The 23,148-nt window shown below is 40.5% G+C and overlaps 1 protein-coding gene across 1 annotated transcript in view; it reads right to left on the bottom strand.

The window, feature by feature from the left end:
* The window catches only part of fip1l1a (FIP1 like 1a (S. cerevisiae)), a 21,461-nt gene extending 640 nt beyond the window's left edge, over positions 1 to 20,821 (bottom strand). The window contains exons 1-5 of the mRNA XM_008299497.1: positions 20,737 to 20,821; positions 20,501 to 20,616; positions 15,629 to 15,663; positions 9,565 to 9,620; positions 8,708 to 8,879 (exon numbers count right to left, since the gene is read on the bottom strand). Of these exons, the coding sequence (XP_008297719.1) occupies positions 8,708 to 8,879; positions 9,565 to 9,620; positions 15,629 to 15,663; positions 20,501 to 20,616; positions 20,737 to 20,821 (464 nt within the window). The remainder of the gene's footprint in view (positions 1 to 8,707; positions 8,880 to 9,564; positions 9,621 to 15,628; positions 15,664 to 20,500; positions 20,617 to 20,736) is intronic.
* Between the last annotated feature and the right edge of the window lie 2,327 nt (positions 20,822 to 23,148).

Here is a 23,148-nt window from a genome sequence, read left to right as displayed (position 1 = left end):
TTTTTCTGTTCCTCCGCTCTAAAAGAAAACACACAGTACACACATGCAGTGTATTCAGGAAATAATACAGCAGGAAAAGAGCTGATGGCCCACAGGAATAAGACTGCTGGTCTCTTCTCCTTTATCCACTGGGAATTGCAGAAAAGTCTAGACTCAAAGGACCAAAACCTTAAGCACAATACCTACTGTCTGCCTGCCTGAGCTTTGTAGCCTCCCCCTGGCCTGGACTTCGAGTAACAACACTAGTGTCACAGCATGCCCTTTACATTAGAGCCGAGCAGCCATGCTGCAGTATCCTCTAAGCGAAAAAAAAAAAAAAAATGTATTATTCACTCTAGGACCTGCAGTCCTTTGAGACTACAGGACTGATCAGTCATTACTTAGACTTTTTATTCTCCCCACATATGACCTCTAAAGACACACATGCAAAAACATATTAATGCAAAGGTTAAGGTGACAGTGGAGGGTTTCGATTAGACACATGCAACTTTATAGTGCAGTAGTTTTCAAAGTGAACGCTGCAGGACTCCGAGGTGTCTTAAATGACAGGCCAAGGCTGTCCCAAGAACAACTTTCAATTGTTTTGCTGTACATTTTTAACATTGTATTTTAAAAATTTAGTTTAAAATATTTCATTTCACATCTTCAGTGGTTACACCTTGCCAAGAAAAATGCTAGCTATATTAAGTTTGGTGGAGACCACAATGTGTTGTCTCTCTTCGCTTGTCAAAAAACATAGCCTTAAAGCAAGTCATGACAAAAGCTGGAGCATGCAAGTAAATCTAAAAACGTCTTCTGACAGAGGGGTGAAGAAAAAGCCAGCCAGAAAAAATAAATGGTGAACAGTCAGTGGATAGTAAAACAAGACAAAAAATAAGAAGCTGCATAAAATCGAAGAAGAACTGTTACTTCCAGCTGGAGGTTAGGCTTAGAGCAGAGGCGGCTAATAAGTTCAAAACAGTTCCTCTTTCAAATGACAAAGTAAGGAGGAGAGTTGTAGAACTGTCAGATGACATTCAGTCTCTGATTGTGTTCCTGCAAACAATTCAGCTGGATGGATCAATAGATGCCGCTAATGCAACTCGACAGATTGAATTCATTTGGCGTCTAAAAGAAAAGACAATACTGGAGGATTTTCTCCCCTGCAGAGAGGTGCCTGGAAGAACACTGGGTGAGGAATTATTCAAACTGCTGAATACAATCAGAAAAAAAATTGGACTAAGCTGTAAAAGACAAAATGTGTGTATGTGTGTGTGGTGATGAGTGGCAGCAATGACAGGCCACAGGAGTGGAGTTATTGCAGGGATCAAGACTAAACCCAAATGTCTTGATGATGTCCCTTCACCAAGCAGTTGCATCTGAAAGGTATGGAGCCACAGCTTGACTTTATTTTAAACACAGCTGTCAACTATAACTCAGAGAAATGAGAAACTATGTAGGAACAAGTAAAGTAAACTTCTCCATAGTTGATATATGAGAAAAACAGCTCAGTGAAGATGTTATTGTCTGCTCCACTGTGCCAGCTTAAACAATACATAATAGGAAATAATACAATAGGCAGTAAAAAAAGGTTTTCTCAAACGTAAAAATCTAGAAAAGCAGAAATATTTCTCCCTTTACAAAAGCAACAACAGCTTGTTTTTGCAGTGTCTGGCAGGAAAACCTTAGGTCTTGGAATCCCAATAAATGTTCATCTGACACATACAGACCACCTAAACATTGTTCCAGACCAAGCACCATGGCAACGACACTCCCCAACAGCAGCAGCCATCGCCCAACCACATCACAAGAGCTGTTCAGGTGCAGCACAAGAAACACTGCAAAGAGCCCAAGGTGTTGACCTGGCCTCCAAACTCACTTAGATCAGAATTTGATCAAGCATTGATGGCATGTGCCAAATAAAGCCTGATCTACAACCCACAGGAGCCCAATGATCTGCTGCCAACGACCTGGTCCATGCTGCAATGATTCAGGGCTGTTTTGGCAGCATGCAGAGGTCCAACTCATTATTAGCTAGATAGTTTTAACTTTGTGGCTGATTAGTGTATGATACAGCAGATGTATCTTTGGAGGATGGTCGTATTGAGTAGCTATAGAACAGGAGCCAGTATGGTTGATACTGAGTCCAGATGATAGTGCAGATAGCTTGCAAGATTAAAGAGAAACTCTCACTCTCTGCTGATGGCAAATTTGCAGTGTGAATCTGAAGTATATATTTTCTTCCCTCTCTCTCTCTAAAATGCTCACCTCACCACCTTGACACAGTCCGTGGTCTGCAATTTTAGAATAATCAACATGACCTTTAAGAATCATCACTTTTAAAGTATTTCTCACCGCCTCTATAAAAGTATCATCTTGGTCAAAAATAAATAAATAAACAAGTGTATAGGAAAAGTACAAATACTGCACTGCTAGTGTAGACACTCGGCTCACACATGGCTGGAGTAATTATTACCATTCACTCGTTCAACAAGAGAGAGAAAGAGCCTTAAGGGGCAGAGTGTTGCAAGTACAAAGCTAAATGTATTCAATATTTGGAGACAGCTCTTCTGTTAGCAGCATGGATTAGGACCCAAGGCCCACATTTGTTTTTGCTCAGAGCCATTAGTTTGAACATAGAAACAACCACCTCGCATAACACCAAGAACACAGTCAAATGGCTCCCAAGGAGACAGTGTTACCAAGAGTAAATTATAGCATGAAGCCTCAGGACTCGCTTTCACATTTTATAATTTTATTCATCAGTAGTGGCCAAGCTTGTCAGAGCGAGCAGCATCACAGATTTCAGAACATGCCTGAGCCTACTGAAGTGTAAATTTGACCACTCTACCCCTACAGTCATTTAACTGAGAAAACCAGATGACTTTTTGAGCCTCGCTGTGGATATAAAACACAATTTCGTAACTAACACAACCAAAATGGAAATAGTGTCTGCGAAAACAAATAGCAGCTGCTAGTAAGGGGATGTGAATGCAATAATGGCTCATGGAGCGGGAAATGTTATTTCAGCTAGTTTATGGTGGAGAATCCGGTCGCCAAAAGAAACACACCTTTGCCAGTGTAATTTTCTGTCAAGAAAAGTGTTTGTTCTTGCTAAGATTATATAATAACGTTGAATGAAACATGAAATGTGATGATCATGCAGGATATTTAAATATTAGAGCCAATTACTATTTAGATTCTACCTTCACATGCCATGGTGCTGTGCATCTAAAACCAACTACACAGCTGTAGAGAGACTTTGCCTAGTTTCTCTGAATGTGTTTGGAACTCAAATGAATGAAAAGACACAGTGTGGTATAGTAAAGAGACTAAGTACAAACATGGAAGCATTTCAATGAAGCTAAATGAAAAACCAAAGCCCACACCTGCTCATGGTTTTGCCAGGTACAGTGGAAAGACAATAATGGACTGGCACTAAAACAAGTTTTGCCTTTTTGTTCCCAACACCCTTTGTTCCAGCTCTTGGACGGCAACATGATTATGGTAATTACTGTTTATCTGGATGTGGTAATATATAGGATTGGTTAAATGTGCTTCCCTGGAAAACTGATAATATGAAGTTGATTAAGTTTGGGTTTAGTGATCCAACTTTGAGCAACAACTCAGCCTTTTCCACATGAAAAAGGCTGAGTTGTTGATTACAAGTTAGTCTCATATAGTCAGACCTATCTTCAAGGCGCTGTGGAGAATGGCCTGGCTATACCTCATTATCATTCTGCTATAAAGGAAAGAAACATTCTGGCATGTTTATGCATCCATCCATCCATCATCTATACACCGCTAAATCCTAACTGAGGTCGTGGGGGGGCTGGAGTCTATCCCAGCTAACTGAAGGCGAAGGCAGGGGACAACCCGGACAGGTAACCAGTCTATCACAGGACTACACTTAGAGACAGACAACCAAGCACACTCACATTCACACCTATGGACAATCCAGAATCATTAACCAACCTCAACATGTTTTTGGACTGTGTGGGAGGAAGCTGGAGAACCCAGAGAGAACCCACGCTGCATGGGGAGAACATGCAAACTCCACGCAGAAAGATCCCGGTGAGCACGAATCGGTGACCTTCTTGCTGCGAGGCAACGATGCTAACCACTGCGCCATCTTGCAGTCCCATGTTTATATAACTTTAAACCAATCACAATAGTCTTGGATGGGGCTAAGGCAGGATGCAGCGATGGTGTCCTGCAAAATAGTGACAGGGGGAATTGTTTTGGTGGAACATTTAGGAGGCCAGTGCTGTCTTAAAATGGCTTATTCACTAAAAGAAACAAGCATCAATGCCACATTGCACAATCCAAATCTTCGATAAAACTTGTGATTTTTTTGCCTGTAGGTTGCAGCTCAGAAGTTGTTGTTGTTGTTACCCATAGTTACACGCAGATAGCAGAAGAGGGGGAGAAAGCTGCATGAAATGCGCGGCAGAAATAACAGACTACAACCCAGAGTCTACATCCGTTGAGTCAGACTAATTACAAGTGACATAATCAGAACAATGAACATACACTACGTATGAAATACGATGAAGCAGTGGTATGCATGAGAAAATTCAGTTAAAGCAAAAAGTCATCTTCTGTTAACTAACAGTGTATGTTTTGATCTAAATACCAGTGTAGTGCTCTCCTTGCTTTGTAGCAGAATGTTTTATTTGGCCAAAGAGATCACATTATCTTATTAAATTAGGTTACTGAGCAAACCGAGGCGGTATAAGGACACCCATGCCAGTCTGTTTACTCTAGGAAGGACAAAGATACAGCTTAGAAGCCAGCATTATCATTAGAGGATGAGCATAAACTGTAGCAAACCGGGGGTTCAGGTAAGTCTAAACCAACAAAAGTAAAGAAGCAGAATCTGCTGTAACATGTTTTTTTTTTATATATAATAAATGTGCAATGCCCCTGGGAAAGGGCAAGCAAGTGAACAAGAGGTGTTGGCTGTTGGAACATGGTGGAAGAAACAGTAGAAAATGTCGAGGAATGTATGGCTGCTATGTGTGTAAAGGTAAGACAAGACATTGTGCTGTTTTTCTAAGAATAAAGACAGACAGTAGCATTCAGTGCAGGGTGGAGCTTGCACTGTAGAAGGAACATTAAAATTTATTAGGTACAGGCCCCGAGATTGGTTGAAGAAAAGAAATGTCTTGCATGAGGTTGAGGCAGAAAGACAAAAAGTATGTCACATTAAGGGCTAAAAAAAAAAACTGTTGGGTGGAGGGAAAATAAAAACAGATGTAGGTGGAAGAATGTACAGGCCCCGAGACAGATCCTGAAGCCAGGATAAAAGTGGCATCAAGCACAAAGCAGCAGAGGAAAATCAAGAAAAAGAAAGGTTTTACTGTACCCCTTTCTGCCCGTGGCAGAAGAAGGTGGCAATTTGGATCAGACTGTTCCTCCTAAATCTAAAACAAAACCTTGAAGAGAGACAGGACTGTTCCTCCAAAACACAAAGCTGCCATCAAAGTTGCACTGGGGGATTATTTTTTCCAAAACACAGACAAAACTTGTGAAACTCCAGAAAATGTTATTTTCCACATGTATTCCGCTAAGGAAGGGAATCATTCTGTTGTGCATTAATGAGAATTGAACGAGACAGCTATTGTTGACTGGCACAAATTCGGTTTAGACTGTATAATGTTATTTCTATGCTTTTGCTGTTCCGAGTTAGCAATGCCCTAGTTTGGTTTCAATGCATTGCAGTACAATGGCCTTTTTTCAATTAACAGCTCCTGTTTCAAATCAGAGTTAGCTATACCCTTTATTAACACTGAAAGTAGCCTCACGGCATTTTCTAATGACGCTTTTACTGCAAGTTTAAGCGGGAAGATAATTATCATTTTAATTTCCTCATCACACTCAGACTTCTCCTTTCAGTTATTATTAAGTGAAGTCACTGGATTATGAGCGCAGGTTTTTTTTTTTTTTTGTCAGCCAACGATCAAACAAGCCGAGGGGTATTTAAATTAGATTTCTTTGTGCGAAGCGATGCTGTAATGTAAGAAATGGACCAAGGAGAGAAGTAGATATTGCATGTCCTCATTGTCTTGTGCAAATGTCGGCATATGTGTGCCTGAAAGAGATGATAAGAGACTCTGAGGCCGTGCCAGCTGTAAAGAGCTACATTTATCATCCAGAGATGAGATTTACAGTCAGGGGACAAGTGTTGACCAAATGGCCAATCAGCTGCTTGGAATGCACCCACTAAAAAAAGGTAAAAGGTGTCAGAAAAGTACAGTATATCACTCATTCTGAATAAATGCATGGGTGAAAATGTAAGTGTGAGCCTCATGGAATCTATTAGTGGCGGTGGTAAATCCAAAGCATGCTGTCTCGACCGCAGCTGATAACCAGTAGCTGATGCCTAGAGGGCTGCCCTGCCACACGCTGCCTGTGTGTGACTCAGCACAGGACATGTGGGCTGGTAAGCTCCGAAATTAGCACCACAAATGCACAAATGTAACACTCACACTGACCTCGCCAGTGAACAATAAGAGGCGGCTAGTAACGAAGGTGGGTAAGGCTCCATCTGTTTCGCTCTCTCTTTTGCACACACACTAACGATAAATCCCTCTGCTTCCAGTCTAAAAATAGGCCAGAGCACAACCATAAATCAATGTTACAGAAAACATACAACCTGTACGTGCGTGTGTGTGTGTGTGTGTGTGTGTGTGTGTGAGACACGCAGAGTACAAAGCCTGGTCACGCGACTAGAACGTAGAGCAAACAACGGAGCCCAAAAGGTGTGAGTAGCACACATTTGGCCACAGGAACTGTCCTCTGTGACTGACATTCAAGCAAATCTGTGGTAAGAATCACTAAATCCTCATGTGCATTCCCTCTGTGTCTGTCACACACATGATTCTCGTTGTTCCTATCTTCTGAAGTTCGCCTACAGTTTCCCAGCTGTCCCCATGTCCCACTTTCCTCATGTGACCCACAAGATTGTTCTGAGCTTTACATATAAACCGGAATTCAGTCATCGAGTGCATAAACACTCCTGGAAAAGCTCACTGCTTCAAGTAGGAAAAGTGCTGAAAAGCAGAACAGTGTACGAGGATATTTTAACAGAGCGCAGTACGGAAAGATACTTCAGTTTGTCACTTTTGCTATTTTGCACTTATTTCCATGCAAGTTAATTAACAATGAGGCTCCAACAGTAGCTGACACAGGAGTCCGTTGTTATCAACAGCATTACAGCCTTTGAAACTACAGGCACGGACTGAGAAATTAGTCTTAAATTTCAGTCTGATTGCTGGTGTTTGTAGTTTCAAGTATTTAGGCAGTGACAGATCTGAAGCCAGTGCTTCAGGCGAGGGCAAAGGCAGGAGTATCCCTGGTACCTAACATGTATTTTGGTGAAAAATTCTCTGTCACAATAAAACGGAAACGTTCCGTCTTTCATACAGTATGAGCCTCAGGTCAGCTGAGGAGTACGAGAGGAGGAGGAAAGATGCGCCTGCATGTATTATAGTTGGCAGCTGTCGGAGTTGATAATAATTAAATAGACATCTGGGTAAAGGTCATCACTGAGTGTAGAGGAAATGTAGGGCAAGATTTGGCTTGTGCACACATGTGAGCATGAATGTTTGAGTACACAGCAACACTCGGGCTGTCAGACTGTAGGCTAGTAGGGCACTATGTGAAATTTGGAGTGGAAATCAGATTGGCTCTTATCATCAGTGAGCCACAGGGAGGAAGGGCCCAAATTCCATGCAGAGAGTGTAGACTCAATTATTTCCTGGCAATAGCTGGCAAACAGCTACAGTGAGTTATTCCCTCATCTCACTGCACCAGAGCAGCTAAAATAGTTCTGCATATGCTGGCAATAATTTCTCCTGGTCTTGCAGTAGTCTTGATTTCTGTCACAATAGCCTTATGTTCTTTTGCAATAGTGTGCATTTCTCCACAATAGCTACACATTTTCTCATAACAGTGTTTATATTACAGTTATCAGCTGGATAGCTGAGAGGGGAACCATTCACAACAGCAATGCCTTTAGATGTGGTATATGGAAACAGTTTAGGTAAATTCATACATGTTTGTTGGACACCTGATACTAATTTTTGGATGCATGTTGAAGTGCAGACTAAGTTCTGAGTTAGCCATTTCTGAGTCCCTTTTATTCACATTTCTTCAGACACACAGCTGTCACACTCTATTATATAGTCAAGCTGAGATGCTACGCTTCTCTGATGAGCACCATACAGTGAGTGTACACATCTCTTGTCTCACCTGGCAAACAGACTGCTGTGCAGCTCTACACTCCCCTTCATGATCATTTTTTGTTCTGCTTTTTTTTTCTTTTTTTTTTAAATCTCCTCTAAAGTTTTCTGTCACTATCCATCACTTTCCAAGCTTTCCGTACACATATCAGTGTGTGTGTATCTGTGTGTTAAAGAAAGACAGGCAGGCTGGAAATGCACACATATTGAACAAGGCCAGAATAGAATGAATAACTGGACAAGAACCAATATACTATATGTTGCCTAATCCAGAGGACCACAGCTGTGTAGCAGACATTTGCTTTCATCCACTGCAGAGGCACCCAGCAGTGGGAAGAGGGAAGACAGAATACACACTGTGTCTTTTGCTGTATCAACATGACATACAAACCAACTTGACATTTATATACATTGAAAAGAAAAAAAGAACAGATCAAGGGTCTGATTATGAGCATTTATGGTGTCAAGCCACTGAGACCCACCTGTTGTGTGAAGAAGAATGTCTCTTCTTTTCTCTATCGCTGCCTCTTTTGTTTTCTTTATCATCACCATGCTCTCTGGATCTATCTCTTTGCCTGTCACACTTAAGTTGCCTTGCGTGGTATTCCCAGGCCTTGGTAGTATCAATCACTCTAGCTCTGGTGGCGATCCTCCCTGGGATTAAAGACGATACACCCGAACAGAATGAATAAAGCCATGACAAACAGATGACCCTAAACAGCAGCATCTGGCAACTGCATCAGTTTTATTTACTCAGACTATAAATGAAGCATTCAGCAAGTCGTTGTATTCAGCGCAGCACTTGACAGCTGTTTGTTTCATAGTTTGTTTTTTTCCTTTGCTTATGTATGATTAATGTAACGGTTAACACTTCAGCAGTTACGTTCTGTCAAAGAGCATATTTAGAACATACACAGACTGGAAGTTCAAAACAAATATATAGGGCAGGTTTCTGTTGAAAAGAGAAGAAAGCACAAGAGCTTTAGGAGAGCTGTGCTGAAAACAATCAAAGTTTGGGCTGTAGCTGCACACTGAGCTGAATAAAAGGCCCAAGTCACATATTTTTTATTATCATAAGGAAATATCTCAGTTTTCCAATACCCACGATGGTTGAGAAATATGTGTGAGAGAGCATGGAGTGGGGAATTTCCTAGAACGGTTGACTGTAGTGGAGGAGTCCATTAACACAGTAGTGACCCAGGTCAGCAGGAGCAATACAAATTCACTAGGCTCTGCAGTCATGTAGTATACCATACATTGGGCTGCAGCATTGTTATGTCACAATAATGAAATGCTATCTATCACAGTCACTGTCCTTCACGGAAATATGCATTCTTACCTGATGAACGTGTGTACAGTGCAGTTGAGGGACCATCAAAGTCATTAGAGTGTCCACTGAAAAGGAAAATTAAAGAAATATGAAGTGAATACAATGTTTAATTACATACAATTTCAACAGACAAGGCTGTGCATTTATATATACACACATAAATACAAGAGAAAATACAATTATTAAGCAGAAGTTAAAAATATATCCATTTAGGTCCTTTATGTATCTTAAATACAGGCACTAGTGTTCTGGTATTTGTATAGTTATGTATTCCTGGCAGACTCTATTGCCAGTTTTCATTCAGTTTTATGTGATGTTTAAGGTCATTCATTCTAAGAAACACAAAAGAAACGGTGTGAGCAAACAAATCAATGAATGAAAAAGAAAAAAACAAGTAGACCGGTCTGCTACATGATCAAAGCGCTTTTCCAAATGCACAGCTGTGTTTTTCAAGTGTTTGAAGTGACTGGCTCATTGTCAAGGCGCAGCGTGTGCTCGCCAACCCTTGAGGAACGGATGGAGGGCATATTACTGATAACTATCTGGATCTTCTGCCCGTCCACGTGGCCTGAACATACACCCACTTCCAACTGAAAGCTTCCGAGTGTGCTGAAGGTGAACTTGATGTGTATGAAGTTCATCCAACTGAACGGCTTTCCAGCAGGTGTGAGTCCAAACACATTGCACCATAAATTCCATAGTCAACAGTCCATCACTGTTGAATTTTATTTTTGGTCTAACAGACACAGAGAGATGAAGAAAGAATGCTTTGTGAATGGAGAAGAATGAATGAATGGATGAGTGAGCCTGGATTGGCAGGCATGTGGCTGCTGGCAGTAGCAAAACGAGGATGATATAATGTATGCCTAATGGTTCATCTAAGTACTCAGAAACCACAACTTGTGGTCTCTTTCTTTCATCAACATAAACACTGATGATTATAACTGAGTCTAAAATGCCACATGAATGTCCTTAATGGTTTTGTCAAAGCAAGGAGTCCCTTCCTATTACTGCATCGAAACAGAATAAACATACTAATCTGTGATACAAGGTTCGGGACAGGTAATATAGCAAACCTGTAACAATTTCTTTAAGCATTTTCACAGTCCATAGTATTACTATATTGATCTAGACTGTTGGTGTTCAAACTTGTTTCAAATTGTATTGGTTACTCAGATATGATTCAGATGTCATATCTGAGTAACAGATATGATTTATGTAGAAAAAGTAAACAACCATCCTTGCTGGCCTGAATCATTTACTTCATTTTATAGGATTATTAATTGACCAAAAAATGTAATCATAACTTGTCCAAATATACATTTATGTATTCATGCACCCATTTTTTTCCCCCCTGTTTATCCAGAGTTTGCTTCAGTGGCTGCCTGCTAAGAAGTACATTCCACACGTCCCTCTCTCCTGCAACATTCTATAGCTCCTCCTGGGGTATCTCATGGTGTTCCCAGATCAGATGAAATATGAAATTCCTTCAGCATGTTCTGGTTCTACCACGGGCTCCCCGTGTAGTTGGGTGTGCCCAGAAAACCTCCAAAGGAAGGCACGCGGGAGGTAACCTTATGAGATGCTGAACCACCTCAGCTTGCTCCTTTTGATTCGAAGGAGCAGTGGCTCTACTTCGAATGTCGAACCCAGCTGCCCTGAATTTTAGCTGCTTATATCCCCAAGTTTATTCTTTCAGTCACTACTCAGAGCTCATGACCATATGTCATTAAACAGTGTATTGAGAGCGTTGCTTTCTGACTCAGTTCCCTCTTCACCACAATGGTTTCACACTACTGCTAGCGCCGCACCAAGTGGTCGGTCCATCACACGTTTCAGTTTCCCATCACTGGGGAACAAGATCCCAAGATACTTAAACGCCTTCATCTGAGGCAGTGATCCACTAGTGTCCAGCAGAGGAATGTGGCCTTTGACTGACTGCTGACTGTCATCCCAGGCACCTAACACTCAGCTGCAAGCCACCCCAATTCACGCTGAAGGTCACGGTTTGTAAAGCCAACAGATCTACATCTTCTGCAAAAGACGCCCTCCTCACCTTGGTTGCACCTTGAGATTCTGTCCATAAATATCAAAAGTAGGATCGGACAGTTAGTAGAGTCCAACAGTGGTGGTACTCTTGACTTTGTGTCAAGATTATGTACAGAGCTTTTACTTTTGGTTGTGCAGTACTGTATTGCCTGTCAATTCATATCACATGGATTTAAAAGACAGTAGCACCAGTGATCATCTTTTCGCACTTACTGTGTTTATGTCATAACAAAAAGCCTTGTGTTTTCTGTGAAAAGCAATTCTCTGTTAAAATCTTCTACAGCTGCAGTTGTTTTTGGTTTTAATCAAACAGCACACAAACATCTGCTTTGACTTGTTCAGCAAAGATTTTTACAATGGTGATTATTATGTTACTTGTTAATTCTGCTAATACATTAGACTTGGATTTAGAATGACTGAGAATGTGCAAGACTGAAAGCCAGATTTTTAGTGACAACATGATACAATTAGTCTCCCTATAAAGGCACATTACTGTGAAATGAGCACAATTCAAAATCAGCACAACTCAAATATGAATTGTGGGATCCCTAGGGGCCTTGGCCCTCCACACAACATGGGAAGCCAGGGCCCAGATTATGCCATAAATACCTGCTGTTCCTAATATCCCCAAGGGAAAAGCTGAGCTGCAACAGTGAGGCCAGGACTATCGGTGTAGACACTGCACATGTGTGTGTTTAAAAAAAAAAAGTTAAAAAGGAAATGATTCATAAAGCGTACAGGAGATGGTTGGCAGAGTTCATAGGAACAGTAAGTCCCTGAAGGATATGAGGATTTGGCAGATGGACTGAGATGTGAGAAAAACCATCTTTCGGGACAAAGTACAGAGTAAATTCAGGCACACATCAGACACAGCAAATTAGGAGAAAGGGAAAGAGTAGGACTGAGAAAAGAGAAAAAAAAATGAAGAGACAGGAAGCTGGAGAGACAGACAAACAGAAAGATGTATTGAGACAGGCTTGAATACAGACAACATCCAAAAGAAACAAGCTAAGCAGCAAACAAAACTGGAGTGGGGCTGCATTTACGGCTATGTAAGAAAATGCAGGAGAGCCTGGGGTACAACGTGGCCCACTTCTGATCTAAGTTGTGTAAATTAGAGCTGAAATGTGGGAGTTTGCAGACAGGTTGTGACATAGAAGAGCGGAGTGGGGGATGCCTTGGATACTGATAAACAGAGAACTGGAGGCACAAACAAGGTTGCTGTCTTGCTTTCTACCTTATTTGGCCATTGATTCAGTCGCAAGCTGAGCAACAGAGCACAGATAAACCCGATCCAGCTAAGAACAGAAAGCTCTGATGTCTGAAAAGCTAAATATGAGTTGTCTTCTGGTGTCAAACGAGAGCCATTACGTCTGCCTCAGAAATTAGGCAGCTGTTTCCATAAACAAGAGTTTTGTTTTGAAATTTCAGCGCTAACACACCTTTTATTAGTGACCTGGAGTCCAGTCACAGACAGAATTTTCTTCTTTTCATTTCCTTTGTGCATTTTCCTGAATATGTTCTCTACTTTTTCCAGCACCTGAGTCAAACCTCCCTGAATACAAATCAGTGCACTGTTTCCCTGACACTATTACTGTCCCACCTGCAGTTTTACTACAGCCATTACATGCAGAGGTCTAAAGTACCAAAGACACAGAGAATTTAATGGGCTCACCTGTCGAAAATAGCTGGAGTGGAGGGAGGAGAGGATCTTGATTGGAAAAGGAAAGCTGCATAGAGGAAAAGAAAAGGCAAGGATTATAGAGTTAGGTTCTTTATAGTTACTATGTTTACATGTTAAAACAAGTCAGTAAGGATTTCATATTATTTCCTATGAAACTGCCAAAGTGTGCTATTTTTTTTTAATCATGTGATTATACCAAACCTGAAAATGTAAACCTGGTGACAGAACTGAGAGTCAGTTATTCAGACCATTAGTCCAGATTATGTTGCTCTAGACTATGGTTTGTCTTTTTATGTTCCTCCCCAGTTCCAAACCTGTGAATTCCCTATCCACAGCAATTCTTTTCACTGCCAATTCCACATGAACAAAACACAACACCATTTTGACATTATCTGACACCTTTCACTTGACACTTTGTTACCATAAAAATAGAGGCACTGTCTGTTTTGTCAAGCCGACCAACAGAACTGAAGTTGAATTATTTTTATTTGGTAGGGATGTTGCATTTTTAACATAGCTACAATAAATAGCATCAAACTGATGTACTGCACAGAGAGTTTTAAGCTTTTGCTCATTTTCAACTCTTTTCCCTAGTTGGGCTTCTACATAACCAGTACAAGTAAAATACATGGCTTTAATTCTCACGAAACCACAATACAAGACAGACATGGAGGTACAACAAAATACATTAATTATGATGTGTACAGAGGGAAAAACAGCTACAGTTAACTAAAAATGGCTCTGGTTTGCCTTTCACCAACCCTCAACTTTTGTTGTGAAAGATCTTAGATCTGTAAGTAATTGGATTTTAGCTGGTAATGTGTTCCAGAGTTGACAGTCCTTCATGGATAAATTCGATTGCCCAGATTTAGATCTACGATGTGATATTTTACAGTTTCCATTCACCCGTTACTCTGTTATTGTCTTCTATTTGGACATATGTGAAGAGAGGCTCTCGGGCCAAACTGTTGATACAAAGGCTTTTAACCATTTCTAAGGAGGGGTTTGCTCCACAGTTATGGCCCAACTTAAGTGCAGTTTGAACAAAAAAAGGTTCAGGTGTTGCAAATTACTTGGAGGGAACAAGTGAACCAAAAATTATAGAACTATTTTTACTGTCCATGAAAATGTATGCAAAAGTAACAACATGCCATAGTTTCTGACATTCAGAACACATTTAGAGTATATAAAGCCTTTTACAAATTATAAAATTGCAGTAAAACACAGTTAACACAAGACATAAGAGACATATCCCAAAGAAAACCATCAGGAAAAAGTAGCTACATTTTGTCCAAAACACATAAAATATTTTTAGTCGGATGGAGGGCTGAAGCCTTTGGGTAAAAATGTAATTGTGACTTTTCTGTTTGTTTCCCAAAATGCGTTGTTTTTAGGTCAGTCTTTACTTTAATACTCACAATGTAATACATTTAAACATGTGACACAGCATTACCACATGAGATGTCATCAAAGGTATGACTATCACACAAGAAGAACGGCATGAATTTGCAAATCCATTGACATTTTGATCATTTAAATCCTAAAGTCTATCCTGAATTGCAGCCTTTGCAGCTTGCTAACTACATTGTTTCAATACTAGTTTGAAATCAGTTCATTGTTCAGGACCAGTTGGATGACTGAGAAATTAGTAGAAAGGCACAAACTAAACATGGTAGATGTGTCTGCAGTATTACATGGACAGGTAAAAGGAGCACAGGCCAAAAAATCAACAACATCACCTATTCCCGACAACATAAGCTAAAAATTTACGGTGCCTCCTTTTAAAGCAGAGATATTAGATTGGCCTCAAAATGTCAGAGCGACAAAGTCCTACTTGCCTTTACCTCCATCAATAAAACAGAACAAGTCAAACGCTTGAGTGCACAGCTAATGGTCCCACTTGTTAGAATGCTTAAATTTTACGTGACCAAGCAACACAATCAGCTCTGAATCACACACTTAGCCAGGACAAACACACACACACACAGACACAGACACACACACCCACACACATACAGTGATTCCTTTGAAGAATTGAGGCAAAAGCACACATTCACATCTGGATACCATCCCCTTCTTTTTTTTTCTTTTCTTTTTTTTTTTTTTATAAAGACCCCTAATGTGAGAGTGGCTCCGGGGAGTTTAGCAACACAAAGAACACAAGAAATGGCTGTAACAGGAGGAAGAATCATATGAGATGTTGTATGTATGCTACGTACAGCAGATGCCTGAATATGAAAAATAGCGTCAAGCTCCCCTGCTTTGTGAATAAAACACAGAACATTTTCTGTCCCTTTCAAATGTAAGTCCCACAGAGTTATGAAGGCCTGAACTGCTCACTATGGACCCAGCAAGGCCTTTGATACCTCAGACACCTGGACACCCAAGGGAAGAGCAGAACTGAACAGGCAAACATAAACTTCTAACAGCCTGAGACAGCAATGGCTGAAAGTGTAATGTGGAAGGCCTTGAGGCAATTCCTTTTAGGAAAGCAAACCAAAAGACAATGGCGTGATTCATCAGGAATATGGAGAGCTGCACACAAACAAACACCTGAGACAAGGACTCATTATGGCAAATAGATGAAGTCACTGCATGGGACGTCGCCAAGAGTTTGTGGAATTAATTACTATGTGTAAAATACTGCATAAATATTAAAAAGTGATTAAAACAGAATAGTAATTGTGCTCAAGCAATGCTATGCAGCGTGTACTGAATACACAAGCAGATGCACATGCACACACGGTAAACACCAGCTTGTCCACACACATGCCATCAATGTTAGCGTGAGTGAGTAATTGCTTCTACCTGCGGTGATCCCAACTGAGTGTTTGATGAGGGCTGGAGTTCCATGCTTGGCAGCATATGAGAGAGCTAATGGCTGAAGGCTAATTGCTGCCGATTATGTTTGCGTGGCTTTCTGTCTCATGCTAATGTTTCACAGAGCTACAGGCTGCAGGGTTTTAGATGGAGCTGATATTTCTCACCGGACCACTGACTGCTGTTCTGCACTGCAGCAGAGGCCTAAGTGTTCTTCGCTAGGGTAAAGGGTACTGTCTCCTGCAGTCTTAGATGCAGCGATCTACATGGACACACGCACAGCATTGTCCTGTCATTGCCCCTCTTGCCCGTAAATAGCAAAGTCACTAGTTCCTGACAAAAAAAAAAAAAATGCTGGGATTCTTGACTCTAAACCTCAAAATCAACACTGGGTGCAGACTTTTGATGTAATCAGTCAAAAAAAGAAAGGAATTTATACACTCAGGTTTGACAAAATCTTGTGTCACATAACATTGCTCTTCTCGGTTCAACCTTCCAGTGATAAAAGATACAGAGGTCAGGACTTCTCATCAATAGCTCTGATCAGAGGGCATTTGGTGATGATATGGTCAATTTAGACAGAACTGCACATCTGCTCAGTTATAATGTTCAGTCAATGAGGACACTAATGTAACAGCTCTGTTGCTACAACGACTGTAGTGACCTACTAACCGGGTATAGGAATCATTTGCTGCAGCGCAAAGCAGCAGGCAGCCTCACCTTGGCTGTGCGGTGTGCTGCACTGATAGATGACACAAGTACACCCCTGTAATGACACAGTTCCACTCCACAATCTGCACCTATCAAATACACTTGGCATGTAATGTGACCTCGGTGAAAAACAAACAAAAAATTAAAAACAGCCCTTTCTTTTCCTCTGCCCTATTCCCCACGGTCGGTCTGTTCAGCACATTTCTCATGCCACAATCTGCTGGCCCAGCACTTTTTCTTTTTTTTTTTGTACCATGGGCTATTTTTATCATGTTACACATTTGCATCACAAAAGGAGGCAGGGCCTACAACTTAAAGAAAGGGGAGTGGCCTAGATAAAAGCTATACATGCACACTTCAAAGCTGCTGTTGACTGTTCAAAGATGTAGTCGGCAGGATGTTTGATATTTTGGTTGTATTAGCGGCTCTGGCATGAGCTTGCTGGGCAGTATGGGGCTCACAGCGTTAGGGGGTAAGAACGAGGCTTAAGCCAGTGTTTCTATTTTGGAACCTTTGAAGATGAAGATGTGGCATGTGCTCAGCTGTGTGCTTGCGCCAGGGAGTCTTCCTGGATTTCTATCTGATTCACTACAAAGACCAAGAGGAAGTCTAAAGGTTGATAGCGCTGACGGACTCCCACCTGGTTGGCACTACAGACCTGACTGCAGGAAGACATATATCTGTACAATGCCTTGAAACACATGCAAGCAGGCGTGCACACACACATATACACACACTCACGAATGTTCACCTCTGTCCTTCAGCTCCACGGGGTTATTTATTATGACACGTGTTGCAGCTTCACAAACACATGGTCAGATTGCCATTAGTCATTTGTGCAGCTGCGTGATGCGTGATGTGGCCCACATGGGTTCTCCTGGGGCCCCTTGCACCTGAAAATCTTCATATTCAAGCTAAATAACCCACTCGACCCCAGCTTCTTAAATGACAACTGATCTGATCATATTCATCCCATCAGAATGAGAAAGGGCATTGTGCGAGGACATTTGCCAGTTAGTTCTCAAGATATTGTAAATGAGCCTTCATTAAATGTTTATTTAGGTGTGATGCTTTTTCCCAGTGGTGGGGTGACTTACATCGTGAAGGGCTATATGCAAAGAGAGAGTTGATATTTGATGGTGGTGGCAGATGATAAGCAGTAACTCTATCCTCCTTGTGGGACATCTCAGTATCCACCTGCAATATAAACATATTAATAGCTTCAGAGACTGTGTCTTTGTCTCTCACTCACACATACACACAGACGCTACCTGAGTCTTGTGGCGTAAATCAGTGGGACATCGGTGCCTTTTCTCTCTGTGTCTGGATCTGTGCCGTCCTCCGATCTTATCAGTGGCAGCATGCGACTCTCTGTTAATCAGGTAATAACATAAAATAAACGACAAATGCATCCATGCAATATTTTGATACAGCAACTACAAATGGCAAATGAGCCTGTCTTAAACAAAGTCCTTTTTCACAGTCACCCTTAAAATATGTGCGCATGTGGTGCTGATGTGCACTTATATAATATTTTTAAAACAGGACATTAGTTTGTCCTAATCTCACTCCCAATGCCCCCATTCGACCCCTTGCAGGTCCATTAACGCATTAAACCTCCTTATCTGGGTCATCTCGCCTTCTTCACAAAACAGCCCTTTACAGTCCTAAACCCCCCTACCCTCACCCTCATTGAGCATGCACACGCACACACACAAACACAGATGGGACACTAACCCCTTTCTGTCACTAGGACTTAATCAGCAGTAGAGAAAAGCATACAGTAAGAAGAAATAGCAACTGCATCTAATGGCAGCTCAAAGGAGGGGAGCCTGCAGCTACTTAATGTCTCTTTTACTATTCGCTCCAGTTTTAAAAGGCACACACATTTTGTAACCCAATAGGTTTGTATAAAGACAATGCACAATTTAATCTATGTTGTAATGCCACACAAATTTAGCATAGAGTAAAGGTGATAAAACTGCGCTTCTTTTCCAAAGGACACTTTACAGACAGTTTACCAATTACAGCAGAAACTCGGGTCTCAGAGAACAAGGCTGCTGCTACTGGTCAAACCTCAGTTGGCACATAATCTATTGGAAAATACATTGTGTGTATTTGTTTATGACATGACTTCCGGGTTCCCCTCTGGTCCAGCTCGGTCACATAGAGAGAGGGAGGCGCATGACGTCACACAAAGCACTCAGATCCACGACCTTCCCTGAAGGATAACCTTGCCGACGGAGGAGAACATCATCAAGGGACGGATCTTTAATTAAGTGGCTAGTTCTGCCAGTCAGCCTCATCTGACGGTCAGCACCTCCAGTGGGCATCTTCATCACCCATTAAACTAAATGGTTGGGAGTAGGGGGGGGTATTCTGCAAAAAGATGCTTTGGGCAAACGCATCTGGAAAACAACTGGACCACAAATGGTAGGAAAATGTATGCTTGGACAGGATGCCACTTACTAAAAAATCTGCCTAGCATTAATGTACACACAAATGATTGAAGCCTGTAACTGGGTTGGAAAGGCACACCTGTCTGCCACAGAAATGATGATGATGATAATACCATTGGTGGAAAAGAATCTGATGCAGTGTTTCTGCTGTATTTAGGACATATTTACATATTTTACTCATGCATAAGTTGTAATGCAAAAGTGTAAAATATGTTGTTGGTTCAGAATCCAAATTCGAAGCAAAGTGTACTAACACTACTATAGTGTCAACAGTGAAAGCAGAATGCAAATTGGCCCACATAACATATTATATATTAGTTATTATCACAAATTCATCAACTATTGCTTTCACGTGGCAACTGCTTGAGGTGATTTTAATTTTAAACAGTGCTTAAATAATTCATTACATGTGTTTTTATGTATTTCTATGACACATAGCTACAACTACAGTTGTTGAAAAATGATGCTGGTTGTAAAAAAAATGCAATGTTTCCTTCTTTACTAGAGCAAAAAGTATACAAAAGCATTAAATGGAAATGCTCAAGTAAAGCAAAATAATGCAAAAATTGAGTAAATGTAGGTTTTTCCTTCTCATATGCAATTTATTATGATGGTGTTAAGATAAAAAAAAAAGGATGAATGAAATGTAAAAAGTGAAAAAAGTCAGAAAAAAACATCAACCTTTCATCAGATGGACATAAGTTTGTGTTTACCTCAACATTGCGGGATCCCTTGTAAAAACAACCCTAATATGCTGAGCCCATCTTAGGATCACAGAAAACAGATGGCATCAGTCAGATAGTTGTGTCACAAACAAACACAAACAACCAGCTGCCAGCTTCTCCCGGATCTGAGCTCAGAGCGGTAACATGGAATGGGATACAGACAATAATAAACAGTAGGAGGCATGTTACCGACCTGGAGGCTCGCATAGATAGTCTGCCTGAGGGGGGGAAAGCACAAGAAGACTCTTCTTCTCCATGTCCAGTGTGCCTCTTCTGGGCCTGAGTGGAACAACAACAACTTCTCCTTCATCCTCTGCTCTCTAATCTAGTCACAGTTCATTTCCAGTTTAAATTAAAACAAGACCAGTAAAATCTGTTCTGAGTTATAGTAGCAGATTATTTTCTTCTTGTGTATGTTTATGGTCTCTTCTTAAAAAAAAAAAAAAAGAAAAGAAGAAGACTGTTGACAAAACCACATCAGTAATATCTCATCTTACCATGAATTTCGCTTGAAGCTTTCTACTGGCTGCATGAAGTTTTGTCTGCTTCTTACAGTAGGCGATCCAGCTTTTTTCATTAAAATCATAGTTAAAGTAATCGGAGATGTTAGCACCTAAAATTAAAAGAACAACAAGTTGGTAATAAACAAGTCTGGAATCAGTGAATATTCACTGAATGAAACCACACAGTGAAAAGATAATATACATCTACAGGCTCAAATAGTCCAACTTACCAGGATTCCTCCATGGCTTGTCTCTCAGAGGTTTTACATTTGGGCTCTGCTCTTGGATTCCTTGAATACGTTCTACTTCATACATGTGTAGTGCCTTTGTAGTGCCTGTAAAACATGATTCAACAGACAAAAGGCATGCATGAGCTTTAATGCAGAAGATTACAAATATTTATTCATTTTCAGTAGGGAAGCAAAACATTTTGTCATGATGATGTGTAGAAATCAAACCAGTGTTCTCAGTGTGCATGTCAACTAATGATCAATGTGTTAGGAATAAACAGAAGTCCACTTTTTGAGGTCAAATGAACTCTGGGTTGTCTGAAAAGTCTGCTGTCTCCTGAAATCAGGCTGTGTTATGTTTCTTGACTAGAAAAAAAAAACTGAACTGCACATCTTCATTAAACACAAATAAAATTCTGGTCTTTCAGCTTTTGTGCTTGTGTTGTTTTAAGTGTCCTCTTCTCTTCTGGGCCATCCTTAAAAGGTTTGCAAGAGAGCCTACTTACCAGCTGCATGTGTCCTCCTTTCAGCGCTAATCTCAAGATGCTCAGGTGTGTGCTCAGAGCTGCAAGAAATCAAGAGGCACTCACATTATCACCCCTGCTGCCTCCATCATCATGACAATAACTTGAACTCTGAGAAACACTTGAGCTGAGTGCTGATAATCTAATTTTGGCGCCTCCACACGCAAGACTAATACATCACCAAAAAAAGCTATGAAAATATCTCAAAGCTATACTTTGACAGAAGTGGGTTCCTGACAAATAACACACACATATTATGCCCAACAGGCAGACAAACACAATAAAAAGCTGAAAATTTTAACATTATTTTGTCGGGAGATGGATAGTAAGCAGTTACACTCTCATATGCACAGCTGAACAGTTGCACAAAAATCACTGTATTCATCAGTAATGGCATCATCACTGTCTTCATCATCTTGGACAGCTTTCAAATTGCCCCATAAAACAAAAAAATGCATGAAAATAATATCCACCTGCACGTCAAAATGCACAAGAGCTCCCATTTGCACTGATGCTTTACAGATAGATGTTGCGTTGTTATTAAAAAAAAAACAATCGATGCAGGAAAACAATAAAAAACAACAGAAAAAAATGCATTTAATCATAACTATTCATGTTTCCTCTGTCATTCGAACCATCAAATCTTTAAATTAACCAGCACTGCAGACACAACTGTCATCCTTTAACTTGCATATTTGATTTAAGTCACAAATTCACAAACAGAAAAAAAGATTCAACTCACGCACACAAAAACAAGATTGTTGAACCTGATTGGTGTACGTTACAGTAACCTACTGTAATTGGTAAGTTATGCTACATTTATTCTGATGCAAAAAGGCTGAAGAATGCAGAACACAGATATTGTCGGTGCTCCAGCTGTGTGATTGCTTATATCCACATTTCCCAGCTCACAAACAAACAGTGTTCGCCTGGCAGCAGATTTAATTAGCATCAAATAGTTCTTAATGTTCCACATGAGTGGCTGCACATTTTGGGGCAGCAGACACTGTACCGTTTCATGTAGTGTGGAGCTATAATGATCGCTGTTATTATTGTACTGTGAAAACTGTATTATACTTGAATGCTTTCTTGCTATATTGCAGTTGTTCCTAATTGGAAATAAGCATGCCAGTATCGTTGATTCTGACTGTGTTCAGAGTTATTATTGGCCTCGTGGATATGGGTTTCATTTGAGTCTTGAGGGGGATATATTAAACAGGCGGTCTCAGGGTTCTCCCACAGGAAATTTTGAGCATAAAACACTTTGGGGAATTAAATGTTCTGCTTTCTGTTGAATCTTAATGCATCAATTTGTAACTTTGCTGCATCAATTTACTGTTGAAATGGAATACATGGAATTCAGGGACCAGGTCACATTTAGAATGTAATGGAATATATATGCATCTAATTGCATTTTCCACAATATATTCAGTGGTTGTATGAGCTTGTGATTCATATTGATAGTATAAAAAAAAAATCCACCCCGTCTAAAAAAAATGTTTTGTCTATTAATGAATTAGAAAAAAAAGTTTTCTGCTTTGTTCATGTTTTCATGTTTTCTAAATATTGAGGCGGAGTTCCCCCTAAAACCTATGCCTATATATGGCTTGTCATGTATGTTTAACCCTTAAATAATACATGACAATAAGAGAATATTTGAGAATGAGGTAAAACAACTGCAATAACACAAGGATGCAAAATATGTCACATATTCTATATAGCATAATTATCTCATGGTTATGAGAAGGAAAGCAGTGGTTGTATGCAACTTTAACTCATAACGTGCCTACTTCTCCAACTACTCCAGTCTGTCTAGTGTTTATGTTGTCTTGTTTTGTTGTCTGTTTTGCTTCCTCTCCTTTACCCTCACCCCAACCGGTGGAAGCAG

The sequence above is a fragment of the Stegastes partitus genome, unplaced genomic scaffold (genome assembly GCF_000690725.1).
Source record: "Stegastes partitus isolate 25-593 unplaced genomic scaffold, Stegastes_partitus-1.0.2 Scaffold30, whole genome shotgun sequence".
Lineage (NCBI taxonomy): Eukaryota > Metazoa > Chordata > Actinopteri > Pomacentridae > Stegastes > Stegastes partitus.
This window is presented reverse-complemented; position numbering and strand designations above follow the sequence as displayed.